General features: G+C 29.7%; 1 protein-coding gene across 1 annotated transcript in view; it reads right to left on the bottom strand.

The window, feature by feature from the left end:
- Positions 1-14316: 14316 nt before the first annotated feature.
- The window catches only part of LOC123301347, a 65418-nt gene continuing 60827 nt past the window's right edge, over positions 14317-18907 (bottom strand). The window contains exons 11-13 of the mRNA XM_044884085.1: positions 16886-17261; positions 15097-15232; positions 14317-14485 (exon numbers count right to left, since the gene is read on the bottom strand). Of these exons, the coding sequence (XP_044740020.1) occupies positions 14434-14485; positions 15097-15232; positions 16886-17261 (564 nt within the window). The 3' untranslated portion in view covers positions 14317-14433. The remainder of the gene's footprint in view (positions 14486-15096; positions 15233-16885; positions 17262-18907) is intronic.

Raw genomic sequence — 18907 nt, 5'->3', positions numbered from 1 at the left:
ACTACTCTATGAACATTTGGAGCTGTTTAATAACAGCGGGAGAGCTTTGACGTCGACGGACTTTAGGTCGGAGAGGTCGTCAAAGAGAAGCTGGCTCAAGTAAGTCCATCTCCTCATGCCAAGAATTGGGCAGTGACAGAGAAGATGAGACAATGTCTCCTCTTCCTCACCACTGTGACAGCTAGTGCAATAATCGTGATACACTGCCAGGCCCAAGCGTTCAGCATACCTGCCGCCCAACCAGTGTCTTGTATTAGCCGCAACAACTTTGCCAACAGAGGCCCTTGGAAGTGACATAAGATCTTCGGAACGCCTGCGATTGTACTCAGACCATATCCATCTTGTAGTACCACAAGTACGTTCCTCCCTATATCTAAGATTGGCCTTTTTTAAGATATCCTCTTTGAGGAGCAACTTGCAGTTCGCAAATGAATCTCTCAGATACTTATTGATGCTTGTATCCGGCAGCATTGTGCCATTTCTAGCAAGCTTGCCAGCTTCACAATTTCCTGGAATGTCCCTGTGTTCCGGTACCCATACCAGGTTAACATTCATTTGTTCCGCCAGCTGATTTAAGGACGTACGGTAGTCCTGTGCTACCTTTGACGTTAGGTAGACTTAACTGAAGGATTTAAGAGCTGCTTGGCTGTCGGTGAAGATTGTAATGTCTCTGTACCAAAGGGTGTTCAGTCTTATACATTCACATACCTCATGAATAGCCGTCACTTCCGCTTGTTACACGCTACAGTGATCCAAACATATAATCAAAATACACGATTTTTTAAATGTACGATACTGCAAACAAGAATTTTCCACAAATTAAAAAAAAAAAAAAATAATTTTTGTTTGTTTTACTTATCAAATTCGTTATCAGTGATCGAAAAATACTCCAAAACGATACATCACACAATCCAGCAATCATATTTTGCCGAAAATTTTAACGTTAATATTGCGGAAAACTGACCCAAAAAATATATGGAAACTTAATTTGGGTGCACTTTATACTAGTTGAGGCGACTTTACATTGGTATAATAAAGTTAAATTAACTCGGAAAAAAACGCAACATGTATACATAGATTTTCCTATGAGAAAAATGTATACTTTCTTATTTTAAAAAATAGTCAGTTAAAGCTTAAGATCTGAGGAGTATTTTGCCGTAACACTTTTTTGAATTCGATCAAAACTCGCAGAGATAAAAAATTTTGAAATTGGCCATTTTTAGCCATTTTTTAACTTAAAAATGTTGCAGTTTTTCCTAAAAATCACAAGACTAAAAAGTGTTTTAATTTTCCCGTTATAAAATGCTTTCTTAGATAGCATTTTATAAGCAATATAAAAAACAACAGTTTACTAGTTAACAAATTAATTTGTTTATAACAATTAATAACCCCCCCCCACGCAGAAATTTTTTTTTACCTATTGACTCCTTTTGATTCAAGGTTTACGAAAAGTACAAACATGTCTAGTCGCATTCACGTTTTCAGTGATTGGTCAGTCATTTTCATTTCCACGCACTTGGGACAGAAAGGGTCAGCCGCTTTTCTCTTCGACCAAAGTTCTCTCTACGACTTTTTATTACGCTTTCATTAACTACATACGAATGTTAGTATGTTAGTATGTAACGCAAACTTTGAACATAATTTTGACCCCCTTATTATTAGGACCTATGACAAAACAATAATTTAATAAGTTTGTTTGATTATCCTGGTCAGGATTATCAGGATTAACGATTTCAATTTCTGAAATTATTTATTTGCGCTACCACCATATTTATATTGAATTTTTGTTAAAAATAAAAATTTTATTGTAAACAAAAGCGTGGGGTGCTTTTTAAGATATTATCAAAATCATAATTAATCCTTCTATTCATATCTGTCAATAAAATATTTATAGCTATTCACACTATGCATCCCACGCTTTTTTTACAATACAAAACATTTTTTTCTTATTTACACTATTCTTAATTCAAATTTATTAAAATTTATTTTCTATTTTTTAGTTGGATTTTCTATAAAAGATATTTCTAAAAAAATGCTTTGTAAAGAAAAAGTTGAAGTTGTATATCTAGTTGCAATGAAGTTGTACAACAAACATGTAATTTGCTTTGAATACTTATGCAGAGCTCTAGTATCCAGCAATGCCGTACATAAGTATTTGATGGTGTAGGGATGAGATACCAAAGAGTTTCACCCCATTAATATTCTCGCCCGAATTTACCTGTACCTCGCAAAACTGACGCCATGGTGCTTAACCTTACTTTTACATACAGGAGCATCTTTTTCAACATGATTCCTGCTGAGTCATTTCACCCCAAAAATTTTAGCATAGCCTTGTAGTTTATACAGCAAAACTTAGAAGTACTACTTTTTACTTGGACTATTTTTTCAGGGATTTTAATGGGAGGGGGTATACATTTTCCGGGGTATATTGTCACATACAATCATCATTCCATTTAAAACTTTCTTCAAATCATTATTTTTATTTTTTTACTTCTACACCTCCAGTAGCAATTTCCAATTAATACGTTTTGAGAGATTTTATATAGAACATATGCCCGAAACTCGAAAAATAGGTTTTATTGAGAAAAACTTCAATAATAGCAAGAAATATAAGAGCATTTTAACTTAGAAAATTGTTCTTTTTTAAAATTTTATCGAAAACGAAAGCTCTTACTTTTTTCAAAAATCGATTGAAAGAACACCCAAAACTGTATTCAATTTGTATCTTAACTATTCGACTTTGAAAAAATTAGATGTTTCAAATAGAAAATGTTAGCCATTTTGTAAGGAACAACTTTCTAATTTAAAGTGTTCTGCTATCTCTTACCAGTTATGAATCAGAGTGAATTGAACCTGAAAGCTTATATAGTTCAAATTCAATGCTCGCATAAGATATAACCTTTGAGCGAAAAACTTTTTTAGTATAAGGTTTATAAAAAAAGTTAATCGTTATAAAAATCTCTGCTTTCGAAAATATTAACATTCAGGTATTTACTGTTGACATCGAATGTACAGAGTGCCACAAATTGAAAAAGTTCGATAGGAATGTTAATGGTCGTTTAGAAATGTTGACCAATTAGAACAGATAGTAAGGGAAATGGCTCAAGAAATCACTATCGAAATATGTAGTAGTGAATTTAAAGAATTTTGTAAAAGAACAATTACATGTATGGAACGTGAAGTAGGATACGTTGAGGCAGAAACGTATTGAAGATAACAGTTGTTACTTACGTCAACAATAGTATTTGTATTTGTAATGTAATGTATGAAAAATGGATATTCTGTACATGATTCTGTATTAATTATTTTGTTACATCAACAAATCAACAAATAACCATTTGAAGTACGATGTACTGGTTAATTACGATAACGGATAACATGTTTTATAAGTAAGATTTGCAAAGTTTATTGTAAAAAGTGGTCAAAACATTCTCATCGTTGACAATTCATTCCTAAACAGTTCAGTTCGTTTTTATATCGCCCTTCGTGTTCCATACATGTAATTGTTGATTCATAAAATTTGTTTAAAACACTCCTACATATCTCGGGAGTGATTTCTTGGACCGTTTCCCTTATTATCTGTTCTAAATGGTATTCATTACAAAACGACTATTAACAGTCCTATCGAACTTTTCTAATTTCTAAACACCCCGTATTTGCGATGTCAAAAGTGAATAGCTGAATGTTAATATTTTCGAAAGCAGAGATTTTTATATAGAATTACTTTTTTTCGTAAACGTTTCCCATATGCCACGCTGTATAATACCAGCTAATCTGAAATTACTGACTGAAATCTGTCATTTCAGCAGAATGATAATAATAGGTCTGCGGCCAAGCGTAGTTTTAGTGAGTCATTTTAGAACGGCTGAAAATGCCATAGGTGCTGCCATTACCGCGTCCTCAATCGTAAACCTATTCCGCGTTCTGAAAGCTGGGGCTGGGAAAACTGATGAAGTGCTAAAGAAGTATCTTCTGTCTCAAGTTCGAAGTGGTACCAGAAAGGATAGAAGAACTGTTGTATAGCATAAAAGACATCGAAACCACGATGCAAGTCACTTTTGCAATTTCATATAACATCTATAATACCTCTTACTTAGATGCATTGCTTAACGGATGTACTCTGTCATACTCGTGATAGTTATATGCCTAGATGTAACTCAAACTAGTGGTATATATTGAATATTCCATCACTCTGGTTAATCCTCAGAGACAATAAGTAAGTCAGGAAAAATAATTTCCTAGAAGAAGTATCCAATATGATAAAAGTAAAACCCACAGTAATTAAGGTAAGTGTACCATATTACGGGATGTTAAGGCATAATGCACTTTGAAGCTGATTATTGAAATAAATATAAATATTTCCACTATAAAAATTGATTTGTCGTATAAAATAATTTATTGAGAACCAGTTTTGATCATTTTTTCACGCCAAAGTCTTTAATTTATAGTATTAAACGTTAATTTTCTGGACTTCGAGTTTGTCTCTAATTCCGTGATAAAATTTGGCTTTGAACCTGATTCCGGGAATGAAAGTACATAATTCCGGGATACACACTTAACATAGGTAAATTAAAAAAATTGTTTGTTTAATGTAATTAAGATTATTGATTATTATACCATGCATATATGAAATATACATAGTATATTAAGTTTAGTCCCAAGTTTGTAACGGTTAAAAATAATGATGCTAGGAAAAAAATTTTGTCATAGGTGTTCATAAAATCACCTAATTAGTCCATTTCCGGTTGTCGAAAATGTAAAATGTTTTTAAATTTACTGATTATAATTCTGAAAAACTCTGAAAAAGTCTTACTCTTACTTTATTTTGCAAACCAAATTTTCATAAAATCTTTGATTAATTCTGAAAAAGTCTTCTAGGAGAACTCAGAATGTTTCTTCCGAAAGAGTCTCAATCTATTACCATTTTCTGTCATTCTTCATCATGAAGTTCCATATCCTGTTACAGGATCTTGGAGACCACTCTATCCCATTGACTTTAAAGTATTGAATGATGTAAAGAATGACAGCTATACGTTTTTTAATTTCGCTTATTTGGTCGTTATTGCAGGTGAATAGTGTTCCTAAGTAGTTTATTTGGTTAACTTGCTCCAATTTTATGCCATTACATTTTATATTAAGTGTTAGTTGAACAGATTCTTTACTGAATATCATACACACAGTTTTTTAACATTGATTTTTAAACCGTATTGGTCACTTACGCGGGTTATTTTATCCACGATAGCTTGTAATTCACTTTCACTTGATGCTAGCAGTACTGTATCATCTGCATATTTTAGATTATCAATTATTTTACCATTAATTTTCACACCAATGTTATGTTCACTTAAAGCTTCTTCTATCACTTTTTCAGCATAAATATTGAACAATAATGGTGACAGAACACACCCTTGTCTTATGCCATTAAATGAGTGATTAATAATTTATTTGATATTTTAACTTTTTCAGAGATAGTTTTACTTCACATATTCTTTTTCTGAACTTCAAACTAAATATTTTAGAGCTCCAGAACAGATTTATTTCCACAAGAGTTGAGATAGAAGCTACATCTTGACACTTTATTGAAGCCAAAGCCCTCCGTTTTCAGAAGGCAGGTAAGGCTTGCGATTGAGGACGAAATGAAATATTCTAACACCTATGAAATTTTCAACCTTTCTGAAATGATTCACTGAAACTACGCATTGTCGCAGAACTATATAGTAAAAAAAATACAGAAATATATTTATGTAATTCGATTGCGTTTATTTTTGGTTTCATTTCTTATTAATACAACATATCCGTACGTTTTTAATGTGCGTATTGGCAGTAATTACAGTTATTTTTTGTTTGTTTAAATACACATATTTTATTATTTGTATTTATTTCAAATTTTCTTGATATGATATCTAATGGAATCTTAAATAGATTCCAAATCGAAAAAAAACCTTTTTTTGTCATTTGCTCTAATAAACACAAATGCATCATATTTATGGGACGAGTTACCAGAAGTTAAATGTTTTTATAAATTCTAAACAATAGTTTTTTTTTTTTTTTACTATTACGACGCTTTCCTTAAAGGTTTTTGTGTTACCTAATTTTGGAAATTTTTCACATTCATAAAAAGCATTTGGAACTTTCTAAATATCGTTTGTTTTATATAGAAATAAAAAATTTGAATTTGATAAATTTCATTTTTAGATATTCTCTAGAAACATAAAGGCATTTAGTTTTTTTTTCTTTTATTAATCTAAAAATACTCTCCTTCCAAAGCGATTTATTTTCTCTAAAATATAGAGTTATCAGGTAAGTTTTTCTTAACTCACTCCTCAATTTTGCAAGGCTCTTGTTTATACTACAATGAATTTTATACTTTTTACTTCATTTCATTTTTTTTTTTTATAAAATAATTTCACTCTTTGGTTATAAGGAAGTTTTTCAAGAGCCTAAAACCAAGTTTTATCGTCCAGGAAAAGTCAATCAAAATCGATTAAGGATTGTGTCTTGTTTGCTTGAATTTTTGGCTTCACATCAAACCCTTATAATTTTTGTTGAACGCTATAACCCTTCTGTCATACATAAATTGAGAATTCCCGCGGGGCGCAAATTCATTAAATACAATTAATGACTATATTTTTGAAAGATTAAATCATTAGAAGTTTCTTTTTTCTTTTTATGAAAAAACTAACTGACCCGGCGAACTTCGTACCGTCTAACAGTCAATGAATGTCGTGATCGCTGAGAAATTAATACTTGAAAAATAAAGAAGACCATGTTATTTGCTCATAATTTAGCATTCTATAAGCTAAATGACGGATTTTGAAAAAAAAAATCCCTCCTCTTCGCCGGGGTGAGGGAAGAAGATTGAAAAATCCATTACGGCTTATTCTCATACTTACCAAATATACAAAAAAAAAATTTTTTATTAAAATCGGTTGTACCGTTGTGGAGGAGTGCAACCACAAACACCGAGACATGACATTTATATATATTAAATAAATAAATTAAAGATTTAAGAACAATATAGACCCCGTAAAATCCGCCACGAATGTTCGCATGGGAAATTGCCCGATCCCGTTTAAAAAATGCTACCGACTGTAAAATTGCAGGTGGGCAACCCGATAGGATATTGTTTAAACTAATTTTGTTAACTCATAAATAATATTGACCGAATTGCTTCAAAAATTTTTTTATCATATAATTGCGATCCAAGTTAACAAAAAATGTTCTTTAACATTTTTCTCTAAACCCTCCAGTTTTCGAATGAAAATTCTTAAAGTTTAAAAAAACCCGATTTTTACGATTTTCTCCCCTCAAAAAGTATATGAAAAAATCACATTTTTAATATGTGTAATATTTTATGTAAAGCTTTTTTTCCGATTTTTGCTTTTCCGAATTTAGGGAGAATTGCGTTGTGGAAAATGAAATTTTTCGCACTTTTGTAGTTAATTTGACTTTATTTCGAGTCGATTGGTGAAAATTCCATCTTTCAAGAACAGAAAATCGTTATTTTTGGGTGGTTTTTCTCGCGCTAACAATGACAACCAAGCACTTAAAATGCTTAAGCAGAGCTTTTTTTGAAAACCTTTCTTATTTAAAATAAGATATAAAGAAATTTTGATCTTACTTAGAAAAAATTCTCGCGTTTGGAAAAAAAACTACTTACATTACTGACTAAGATTATTGTTAACTTAGTATAATTCCCTCACAGGGAGCGAAACCTTAGTTCACAACATATGTTAATTTAAGGTATATGGCGAACTATAATTTCCCCATCTGTGAGTGAATTAAACAAGTTATCAGAAGTTTTAATTCTGAAAAATTATAACTTTTAATTTTAATATAATAAAACAATAATGTGATTTTATGACTCAAAATCCGAATATTTAAGTATAGATTCATAATTTTTTTTTACTGAAAGTACATTATTTATTTTTAAGGCAATATACCTTACTAATAATTGAGATCGATTCAGTTTTTAGTTGGCAGACTTTGAAAAACGGTTTTGATTTGTAATTTATGCTACGATTTATGGAATTTTTGTTATGATTTATAAAATTAAATCAATTCTATGCTTTTTATAAAATTTGTTAATATACTTACGATGTATTTACGAAATACTACATTATCGGATTGGCATGTAGTCATTTCACAATTGGAAACTCAAAAAATCCAATTCGAATACTCTTGGGATGATCCTTTTACAATAAGAAATAAAATACATATTTCTTATTCACATTCTATCCTTTTCTTTTATAATATAAAACGACTGGAATTGAAGATCAAGTATAAATTTCACTGAAGTATAACTTGATATATATTTAAATATAATTCAACTATCTATATATTTTTTTTGTTATTTTTATTTTTTTTTCTCTTCTGAATTTTATTGGCACAATTATTTAGAACATATTTTGTTTACTAAGTAAATAATATATTTTTTAATTACTTTTTATTTTATTTTATTTTATTTATTATAAATTTAATAAATTTTATTTTATTCAATTTTATGAAATTAAAAAAATCAGGCAGTGATATATTTTCTTTTTTTTTTTTAGTATTAATATCTATTTAAATCACTCTAATGCCCCAAAAAAGAGCTCATAAGACCTTAAATTGTTATTTTTTATTATATATCAGTCATTCCAAACATTATTTTAAGTTTTTTTGATATATATAAATTTGTTTTTTTTTTTTTTTTTTTTTTTTTGGATTTATACAAATATTTTTGTATATATTTTATTATTTTTGTTATATATCATCAATTATTTGATAATCTAAAAATTTATAAAAAAATAAACAAAATTTTTTTAATGTAGTTAACAGAATACAATTTTGAAGATTCAATCGTTCAAATAAATTTTGAAACATAGTTTCGAATATTATGCACGATTCAAAATAAAATTGTAGCACCAAAAGAACTATCAGGTTCAAATCGACATTATATTTTTCACTTACACATTTGATTCTTGTTTTAAATCAAATCAATGAACTTAATCTATAAGAACGGCTTCGACTTCGATTCTTTTTTTAATAGTTTTTGAAATAAAACTTCTTTAGGCACGCTTGACTTGTCAGCTTTCGGAGGAATTGCGACTTAAGAATATATCATTATTGCATTTAATCGAAAGAAAATACGCTTAAAGTTTATAGATAATTGCATATCAAAGTCATGGGCACAGGCGAATGTCCTATATTACCCTTAACAACTTTTAACAAAACCATTTTTTCGCATTCAGCGTGTTTTCTTTTTTTTTAAATCGCATTTCCTCCGAAAGTTGACGATTTTCGAAAAAATGGCATGAATGGTAAATGTTGGTTTTTTTATGAGGATCAACTTTCTAATTTAAGAAGAACTAGGTCCAATTTGATGTCAGAACATGATGTCCCTCATAAAACTCTGAAACTTTTGTTTAAGCTATTTTTTGATTGACTATCTACAAAACGAGCTTTTAGCCTTTATAGATTAAAATGACCCACCTTCTATTAGTCAGTGAAGATAGAAATAGATCAAGCTTGTTACGAAAAGTGTATTTAAGTTAAGAGGGAGATATAAGTTAGTGAAGATAGAAAGACAGAAAGTTAAGTTTCAAAAACATTACAACATCCGTGTCCTACTATAAGTATATCAAATACTAATGTTTAGACTGTCGAACACGCAGACTGGTGTCCGAAACCAGCTCATGTATATTAAAAAGGTTTTTTGTTTTTGTTTTTATTACTCGCACACTCGTTTTTTTTTTATCCCTCAATAATCTTTTATTTATTCTATTTGTAACATTTAGTTACACCAAAAGAGGGAGCTAAAGATGTTTTACTTCAGTCGAGTGATCTAAAGCACATTGTTTTTTAATCATTTAAACTTAGCAAAACTTTAATAAGCGGGCGAAAAACTTAGGGCTTTTTCAATTGGTACAAATATCTTCGAAAATATATAAGAGGTTAAAAAATTGAAATCAATTTTGAGAACATAAAATGAGAAAAACCAAGAGAAATAAGATAAGAGAAGAAAAAAATCGGTATAAACAAGGAAAGGAGGTGTAGGGGAGGCTATAGATCTTTCTATAAAATATTAATAAAATACTCATTCTAAACATCTTGTTAAACGAAAGAGTATTTCAGACCGAGAAAATATTTTCAAAGAATATTTAAGACTGAGAATTTATTTTTTATTTTCATTATTGTTTTAAGTTTTGTTTAGTAACAGTAATTATTTACTATTTTTTAATTTGATCATGATCGCCCTGCATCAAACGCTTATTGTGATTACAAATAAGCCATTCTGCATTACGTCTAAACTTTGGAAGCAGTATTGTTCAGCTGTTAGGCATAACGCTGTTCAGCTGTTAGGCATAACGGAACTGTTTTGTAAAACAACTAATGGTTTTGTAAAACAACTGACGCGATATTCTATCTGCGACATAATTCCATCTGCGACAAAGAAATTAACGATTTTTGAAAAAACACCCTAGTTTTCTTGAAAAGTAAGTGAGTGGCAAAATAAGAAATTTTACGAATAACTTACGGGTAAAATACGGTAAATTCTCAGTATGGTAAAGTTAGGAAAAATCCGCTAACTGTTAGCGGACCATCCCGAAAAATTTCACGAATGGTTTACAGATAATAAACAGAAAATTTTCCATATAACAATTTACAAAATTCGAAAAGTGTTCCACTACCTTAATAGAGGTTACTGAACCGCCTAAACATTAAAACTGCGAAAATTTGGTTTGTTTATATTTCGTTTTGTAAAGACAAATACAATAAATTTTTGAAATTTTATTATCAACAGAATTTTATTGGTTTTATCATATTTTCTTATTTCTCTCAAAATGATACCATCTGTCCCTAATAACACATTAAAATAAGGTTTATTGCCCGAATGACGAGTAAAACAGGAATATTATGACAAATTATGGCTTATAAAAATATAAAATGGAATATTATATATTGCGCTTACAATTAAAATTAATATTTTTCCATCGCTTTCCCTTATTGGTCCGCTCGAAATAACGTTTTTGCATCTAGTTTAAGACCCTACAAACGCGCACTCTCGAAAATGCTGGGGTTGCGATAATTAACGCTATATATACATAAAAAAACGCCATTTTAAGCCATCCGAAACCATCAACTTTATGAATAGTTTTAAACAAAAATTGTCGGTTTTGTGTTTTCCTAAGAAAATATGAAATCAAAAGTTCTGATGTCTTCAATCATTTTCCTGAAAATCGGGAAAAACGGCGAAGTATATATATTAATTTTGTAATTAACAATATCTTGAAAATAATTGATTTTATAACAGATTTTTTCAAACTAAAGTTTTCAGAAATTTTTTTCCCAAACAAAAAATATAGAGTGAACAATTTCGATATCTTTAGCCGTTTTCAAACGATCAATTTTATATATATTTTTTGTAATTAGTCAGCCATTATCCTCGAATTATGTGTAAAAAGTCCTGAATTTTGTTACTCGGGGGTTTTTGACGTCGTTGATTGGGAATATGACTATAAAAAAGATTCAGAGAACACTTGGAGATATGTTGAAATGTAAGAAGTCTCGATAATGTTATGTTGAAATATACTTAAGATATTTTTTGTAGTTATCCGGAAGGGTCTTAAATTTGTATATAAAACACAGATTTTGTGTTAAAATTAAAACAAATTTTCAATAAACTGGGCGATATTTAAAATTATTATCAGAATATGTGGGTATTAGTGCTTCACGACATTCGATGATGTAGATAACAAGATGAAGGTGCTTAAATTTTACACCTGGCCAAATATCGGGTAGTAATTCCTATAGACGACGTTGATACCAGGGCGTACCGAGGTGCGCTCTGGATCTTTTTTATAGTCATATTCCCAATCAACGACCTCAAAAACCCCCGAGTAACAAAATTCAGGACTTTTTACATATAATTCGAGGATATTGATTAAATAATTACAAAAAATATATATAAAATTGATCGTTTTGAAAACGACTATAGATATCAAAATTGTTCACTATACATTCGTTTTAGAAAAAAAATTTCCAATAACTTTTGTTTGAAATTTTTTTTCCAAATCAATTAGTTTCAAGATATTGTTAATTAGCATCTAAATATATACAGGGCGTTCTGTTAATAACTGAAGATCGTGGGCCTACAGAATAAGCTCATAAAGACGAAGGAAAAATTTATTTACCAATTTTGGATTTGAGCCCTAATTTGGGAGCTGCAGGTATGACAAAAATTTATAAATTGGTAAAATCACTGACTATCATTCGATAACCAGTAGCCAATGATAATCAGTAGATATTAGTAAATGTCATTTAATAATATTCAACTAAAGAAGGGATATGAACTGATTTCAATTGGATTATATTATTTTGAAAAAAACATTTAAAAATTATATTATTTCATTGGTTTTGTCAATTCACACTTTTTTTTTATTATTATATTTTTGCAAGAAAACATTAGATTATTAGTAAAAAAACAAATAACGTCACAGAAGGGGTGTTTTTAATTTAACGTAAACAAACAAAAAACGCCTTTTTTGTGACGTAATTTGTTTTTTTACTTATTGCATTTTAAGTTTTAATAATTTTGTTTGCTTACGTTAATGTTTTCTTGCAAAAATATAATAATAAAAAAAAAGTGGGAATTGACAAAACCAATGAAATAATATAATTTTTAAATGTTTTTTTCAAAATAATATAATCCAATTGAAATCAGTTCATATCCCTTCTTTAGTTGAATATTATTAAATGACATTTACTAATATATACTGATTATCATTGGCTACTGGTTATCGAATGATAGTCAGTTAATTTATCAATTTATCAATTTTTGTCATACCCAAATTAGGGCTCAGATCCTAAATTGGTAAATAACTTTTTCCTTCGTATTTATGAGCTTATTCTGTAGGCCTACGATCTTCAGTTAATAACAGAACGCCCTGTATATTTGGCCGATTTTTCCCGATTTTCGGGAAAATAGCTGAAGATATAACAATTGTTTTTTCCACATTTTTTTTAGAAAAACAAATTTGCGACAATTTTTGTTGAAAGTTGTTTTCATAAAATTGATGGTTTCCGAGATACTGACCAAAAATCTTTTTTTTTTTATATACATAGCGTTAATTATCCGATTCCGAAACTTTCCTTTTTTGCCTTTGAATAAGTTCATGAAATTGCTTTTTTCAGTTATTTTGAGAGGCCTATATTTGTCTAAGCACCGCTCGTTTGACATAATTCAGTACGTAAAATATTTTCTAGATATCAATTTCATCAATATTGTATTTTGTTTGATTTTAATTATATTTTATTAAATATCTAATATAAAAAAATTATTTATTTTTTTAATAATAATAATAATGACTGATTTCATTAATTTAATACAAATTTAATCTATATTTTTTTTATTTATATTTTTATTTATTTATTTTAAATTTTATTTTAATTATATATATTATTAGTTTAATTATATAATAATTCACTATTTTTAATTTAATTCATATCAAATTCAAATTTTTTTAAAAATAATTTCTATAATAAATTCGTAACTACAATTTCTCTAAAAAACAGAAACAACACATTATCATCAATCACATTCAACAATCAATTTTTATTTTAGCACTCGTATATTAGAATGGTTTGTATCTTGGATGAAATTATAATGCAATAGATCGCGAGGGTGCATTTCAGTTACGGATATGTTTTTTCTAATTTTTGAGCCATAAGTTTTTTTTTTTTTTAACAAAATATTTACACTAAGGGACCCGTATAAGTTTGGCACGACAATTTAAAAAAAAAAAACGGCTCATTATATAAATTCGCATATGGTTTTTTTGGTATCGTTGTTTTCAGTCAAAAAACTGTAAATAAAAATTGATCGATGTGCATTCTATTATATAATAATATAAAGTTTACAAAATTACAGAGTCCAAAAAACCTATACATTATTACATATTTTTTTTGTTTAATAAATTTTTTAAATATTTTTCTCCGACATAAAATACTTTGAAATATTTTTTTCTTAACAAACATAAATCTCACTAAAATTTTCGCATTCTCACCCAACAGTATCATCGCAAAATATAACATTAATTTATTGGAAAAAAACTTGAAAATTAATAAAAATATTAAAAAAATAAAACATTGACATTTAAAAAAAAAAGAATATATTAAACACATTTATATAATAATAAGTTATTCGAGAATAAAATTTCTTGGTTTCCAAATAACATCGAATATTTTTTTTTATAACATTTTTTAAATATATATATTTTTTTTGTATATATATAATATTTTATAAATAGTTATTTGTTTTTTATTATTCTATTCGCACGTATTTTTCGATCGAAATTTCTAAGCGCTCCGAGTCATGATAGATTTTTTTTGGTTAAATAAACGTATGTATAGTTTTTATTCTGTTGTCCGGTTTGAATCTGTACTATCGCGTCATCCTACACGAAGCCATCTATCGATTGAATATTCAAGTGCTGCTAGCCATCTGGTGACAAGAGTTAAGATTATTATTAGTTGTTACTTTAAGATTTCGTTGGCTGGCTGTGTTTATCGGGAGTGAGTGCTTGTCATTATCACTGATCTTTATATAACTGGATAGAGGATCTATATTACGTAAACAAAATTTAAGTGTTTAAATTGAAGAATTTCCAGCGCCTTCAAATTAGTGGCTGGAAACTACGAAACCATTATACTAAGTAAAAAATTACTACGATTTCATAAAAAGTTCAAATTTGTTAAATATTCGCTTGCAGCGTTTCGTTCTTTTTAGTTCTATCTTTCCATTTGAAGGCGCTAGTTTATAATTAAAATTTGAGAAATTTCCAGTAATATGGAGATGAGTGCCGCTTGTTAATGACATGAGTAGAACATTGAGCAAAATGGCGATTCGCTTAGCGTGAGCGCTAAGTGTCATTTTATTATTTTCTACCAGGATACAGCGTTCAATGAAGCACATGCAACAACAAAACTAACTGAGCAAATTGCCGGGCTATGTGAGCGCTGCCCTGGTCGAAAAGGTCCTAGTTTACTAAGCGTGAGTGAGTGATACCGGACCCTCACCTCCGCTAAACGCAGCCATTTATTTAGTTTATTTACCTTTTACGATCTAAATCTGATTCTGTATGAAAATATAAATGTTTTTGACTTGAATCCGGTGGTATCACTTCAAAAGCGTGCTTTTTACCTCCAGGTGCTGCTTGTTGAACTCGATAACCATGTAAACATGCCATACCTGAAATAATTCACTCAATACAAATGAAATTTTGTGTCTTTTTTGCATTTGCTGCATATCGGGCATTTTGTAATTTAAAAAATGGAAATTACTCGAAAAAAAGTTTTGCAGCGCAAATTTCTTTCACAGGAATCTTTTACTATTTTTCAAAATGTGTCATACATAGTTTAAGCTTGCTAACAATATAAAGAAGCTTTAAAAATAAGTAAAATATCCTCTTAATTTAAAAGTTATAATATAAAACTCTTATCATGGTCTGAAATGGAACACACAAATTTTTGAATTCGTAATTATTTGGTTTAAAAAAATTTAAAGGGCAAGGATAAATTTAAGAGTTGTTTTCTTTTGAAGTAAATAACTTTTGATTAGAAAATTTTTTTCAGTACCTAAACTTATTTTTCGACTTATTTACATTTTTAAAGTGGATTTAATTTCCTAAATCTGTTTTGTATTTTTCTGTGCTGATAATCTGTACTAATGAAGACTATATGGTAGTCGAAATACGTATTTATATAATACAAAACTGATCTAGAAAATTGGGGAAGAAATCGAAATTTAATTCGAAATAGCCTTGAGTTCTCATTGATTATCTTTGATATTACTTAAAAAATAAAAACTAAAAGTTTTCGAAATAATACCAGGAGGCCAAAAGTGTTTATTTTGCCCCACTTTATTTTGACTTTTAGTTAAAGTTTTAATTCTTGAGAAGCTCTGGTATATTATTCTACATGGTAGAAACGGCATATTTTCGAATTTTTGACGTATAATTCCACACGGAAGAGATACTCGCATAGATATATTATAGAGAGCCTTAAAATAGAGGTCTTGACAAAGATTTTTTATAATAAAAAAATTAAAAAAAAATTTATAGAGGCCGAGAAAATGGCTTAAACCCAATTTGGTCAATTTTCAACTGAAGTACCTCGTAGGTCTTTAGATAGCTAGTAGCTCAAAATGGTTCGATTTTTCAAAAAAAATACCAAGAATAATTTAGTAATTTTTAATCAATGAGCAAAGAAATGGATTTTCCGAAATTCTACCACTAAGGAGGTGAAAAATGAGAGCAAAGTTTGTATCGGACAACGTGACTCCGTGATCCAATCTACTTTAAATTTTGTATAAATAAACCGTCCAGCGAAGCGGGCAAGTATTAGCAGAGTCTAACAAATATGGTTTATATATTTTTACCCATGGCTCTGACATCTTAGCGTCAAAATTCCACATAAGCTGACGTAAAAATTTAAAAATATAAATAAAACTATTGTATCTTGAAAGCAGATTAAGATGGAAGAATCGCGCCTGATCGATCTTGTTGATTCGCTTGTATCTATAAATTACGAGATGGCATTCACAATGTTCATTATACTCAGCAGATAACCGGTATCGAGTCTCCGGTAAAACAACTATCTGTTTAATCTCTACTCACAGGTTTATTATGGTGATATCTTAGGAAATAATGGAGTAGAAAAAAATTGACCGAAAAAATGTCTGTAATAGTGTCCAATTTTTGAAGGGAAGGGCTAAAAACTTCAGAACCCAACCAACTCCTCTATAGTAGACAAACTCAATCCAAATAAAAATAATTTTCGGTTTATTTTTTCCGATTACCAGAAATAATTTGTGAAATTAAAACATTAAAAATAATCAACTCACCATAAGCATTTTTAGCATTAGCATCCTGATAGAAGTACAAACAAGCATCTTTTAATACACAATAACGTTTCACCCATGATTTCCATTTTGTTCCTAATTTATTTAAGTAACCAAAACAATCGGGTTTATGTATGGATTGTGGTGTTAAACGTAAATTTCGTCTAGTCGCTTCTAGCCATGTATCTGTGGCTGTTGAACGTTCAATTGCATGTGATATTACCGCCATCCAACGTGTCGTTGCTTCATCATTATCACCAGCTAATTGTAAACCAGATGCACCAGATTTTTCAATACTAAAACCATGAGGTTTACCACAATCTGGTGTACGTGTTATTTGATAATTTACTAACATTATGGCACCAATTGGTTGGGTATCCTAAAAAATAGTTTAGATTAATTTATAAGTTTAAGTAAATTAAAAAAATTTTAACCCTTAAAGTATTGTCTTGTCATCTTGTACTAATTGCCACTAAATTGTTCTTTATTTTAAGGATCATCCATAAATTACGTTACACAATAAGTATATAGTAGTCTCGATAATGACCTAATAAAATCAGGGCTGTACTGAAAACAGGGAGTGTATGGAAAAATTCATTATTCTTATATATAAAATTTCCATGTCACAATGTTAGTTACCGTACTCCTCCGAAACGGCTTGACCGATTCTCATGAAATTTTGTGTGCATATAGGGTAGGTCTGAGAATCGGACAACATCTATTTTTCATCCCTCTAAATGTTAAGGTCAACCCCTATTTTTCAATCGCGATTTTTATTCTTAATAATTTCCTTCAATTAAGATTATTTTCTCAATTCAATTTGATCTTCCACCTTCGCCGGTCGATAACCGATCAACTATCAATCGATCAGTTATCCTCGCTAGATGTCTACCGTTGTCACCTCTCATCCAGCAAACATCACGAAGTAGGGATGAGAACGAAGCCGGTCTCCTTTCTTATTCACTATAGAGTTTTCGGCCATTTTCTTAAACATTAATTTATTACCCTAAATGAAGCATACTTTTATTGTTTATAACGCTTTCGATTATAAGCACATCCCCGAACACTTATAGTAGATAGTTATTTTTAATGAACTAAAAAAATGTTTCCTAGAAATAAAATACATGGCAAAACAACGTTTGCCGGGTCAGCTAGTAATTTATAAATTAAAATAAAACACTGAAAAAAACACTATTGGAATCAACGTGTTTGAGCAAAACTGTAAATACTTATAATACATATACCCTGTATACAGGGTGACTTTTTTAAGTGGCTTATGCTTGAAACTCGAAAAACTTTTATCGATAAAAATGCTTGCGAAAAATGTTGGGTGTGTAGGTGGACATCTTACGCAGACATTAAACTTGACCCAGATTTTCAAGCTCACTCTACTCCATAACTGGTAATCGATAGATGAACACTTTAAATTATTGATTGAAAAAGTAACATTTTTTGTTCTCAACATTTTTCCGCAAACCGTACAGTTCAGGCAAAAACGGGCTGAAAGGAAAAATCTAGACACTCTTCGAAAAAAATTATCCATTAAATGTGGTTCGTTTTTCTAGGAAGATCCTCTTAGATCAAATTGAATAAACAAACGCACAAAAAGCTAGATTTTTGCTATTAATTACTCTCTAAACTATTCGGTTTACAAAAAATGTTTGCGTATTTATTAAGAACAACTTTATAATGTGAAGCGTTCATCTAATGTTTGCCGGTTATGAATCAGAGTGAGGTTTTAATTGAACCTGAAAACTTAGACCGAATTTGATGCCGGTATGATGCGTGCCTTCGAAACTAATATTTTTCGTTTGAAGCATATTTCCCTTGATTTAGTTTATTTATCGAGTTTCAAGCATATTTCAATTTAAAAAAGAAAAAAAACCTGTATATGGTATGAGTATAAAGGGCGACAAATTTTATTTTTGCCCGTAGCGGCTAAATAGCTAGATCGAGTCCTGGGGGTGGGAGTTATGTCAGATTTGTGACAATATATGACAGAGGTCTGGGCAGACCCGTGTACAG

The sequence above is a fragment of the Chrysoperla carnea genome, chromosome 5, assembly GCF_905475395.1.
Source record: "Chrysoperla carnea chromosome 5, inChrCarn1.1, whole genome shotgun sequence".
Taxonomy (NCBI): domain Eukaryota; kingdom Metazoa; phylum Arthropoda; class Insecta; order Neuroptera; family Chrysopidae; genus Chrysoperla; species Chrysoperla carnea.
This window is presented reverse-complemented; position numbering and strand designations above follow the sequence as displayed.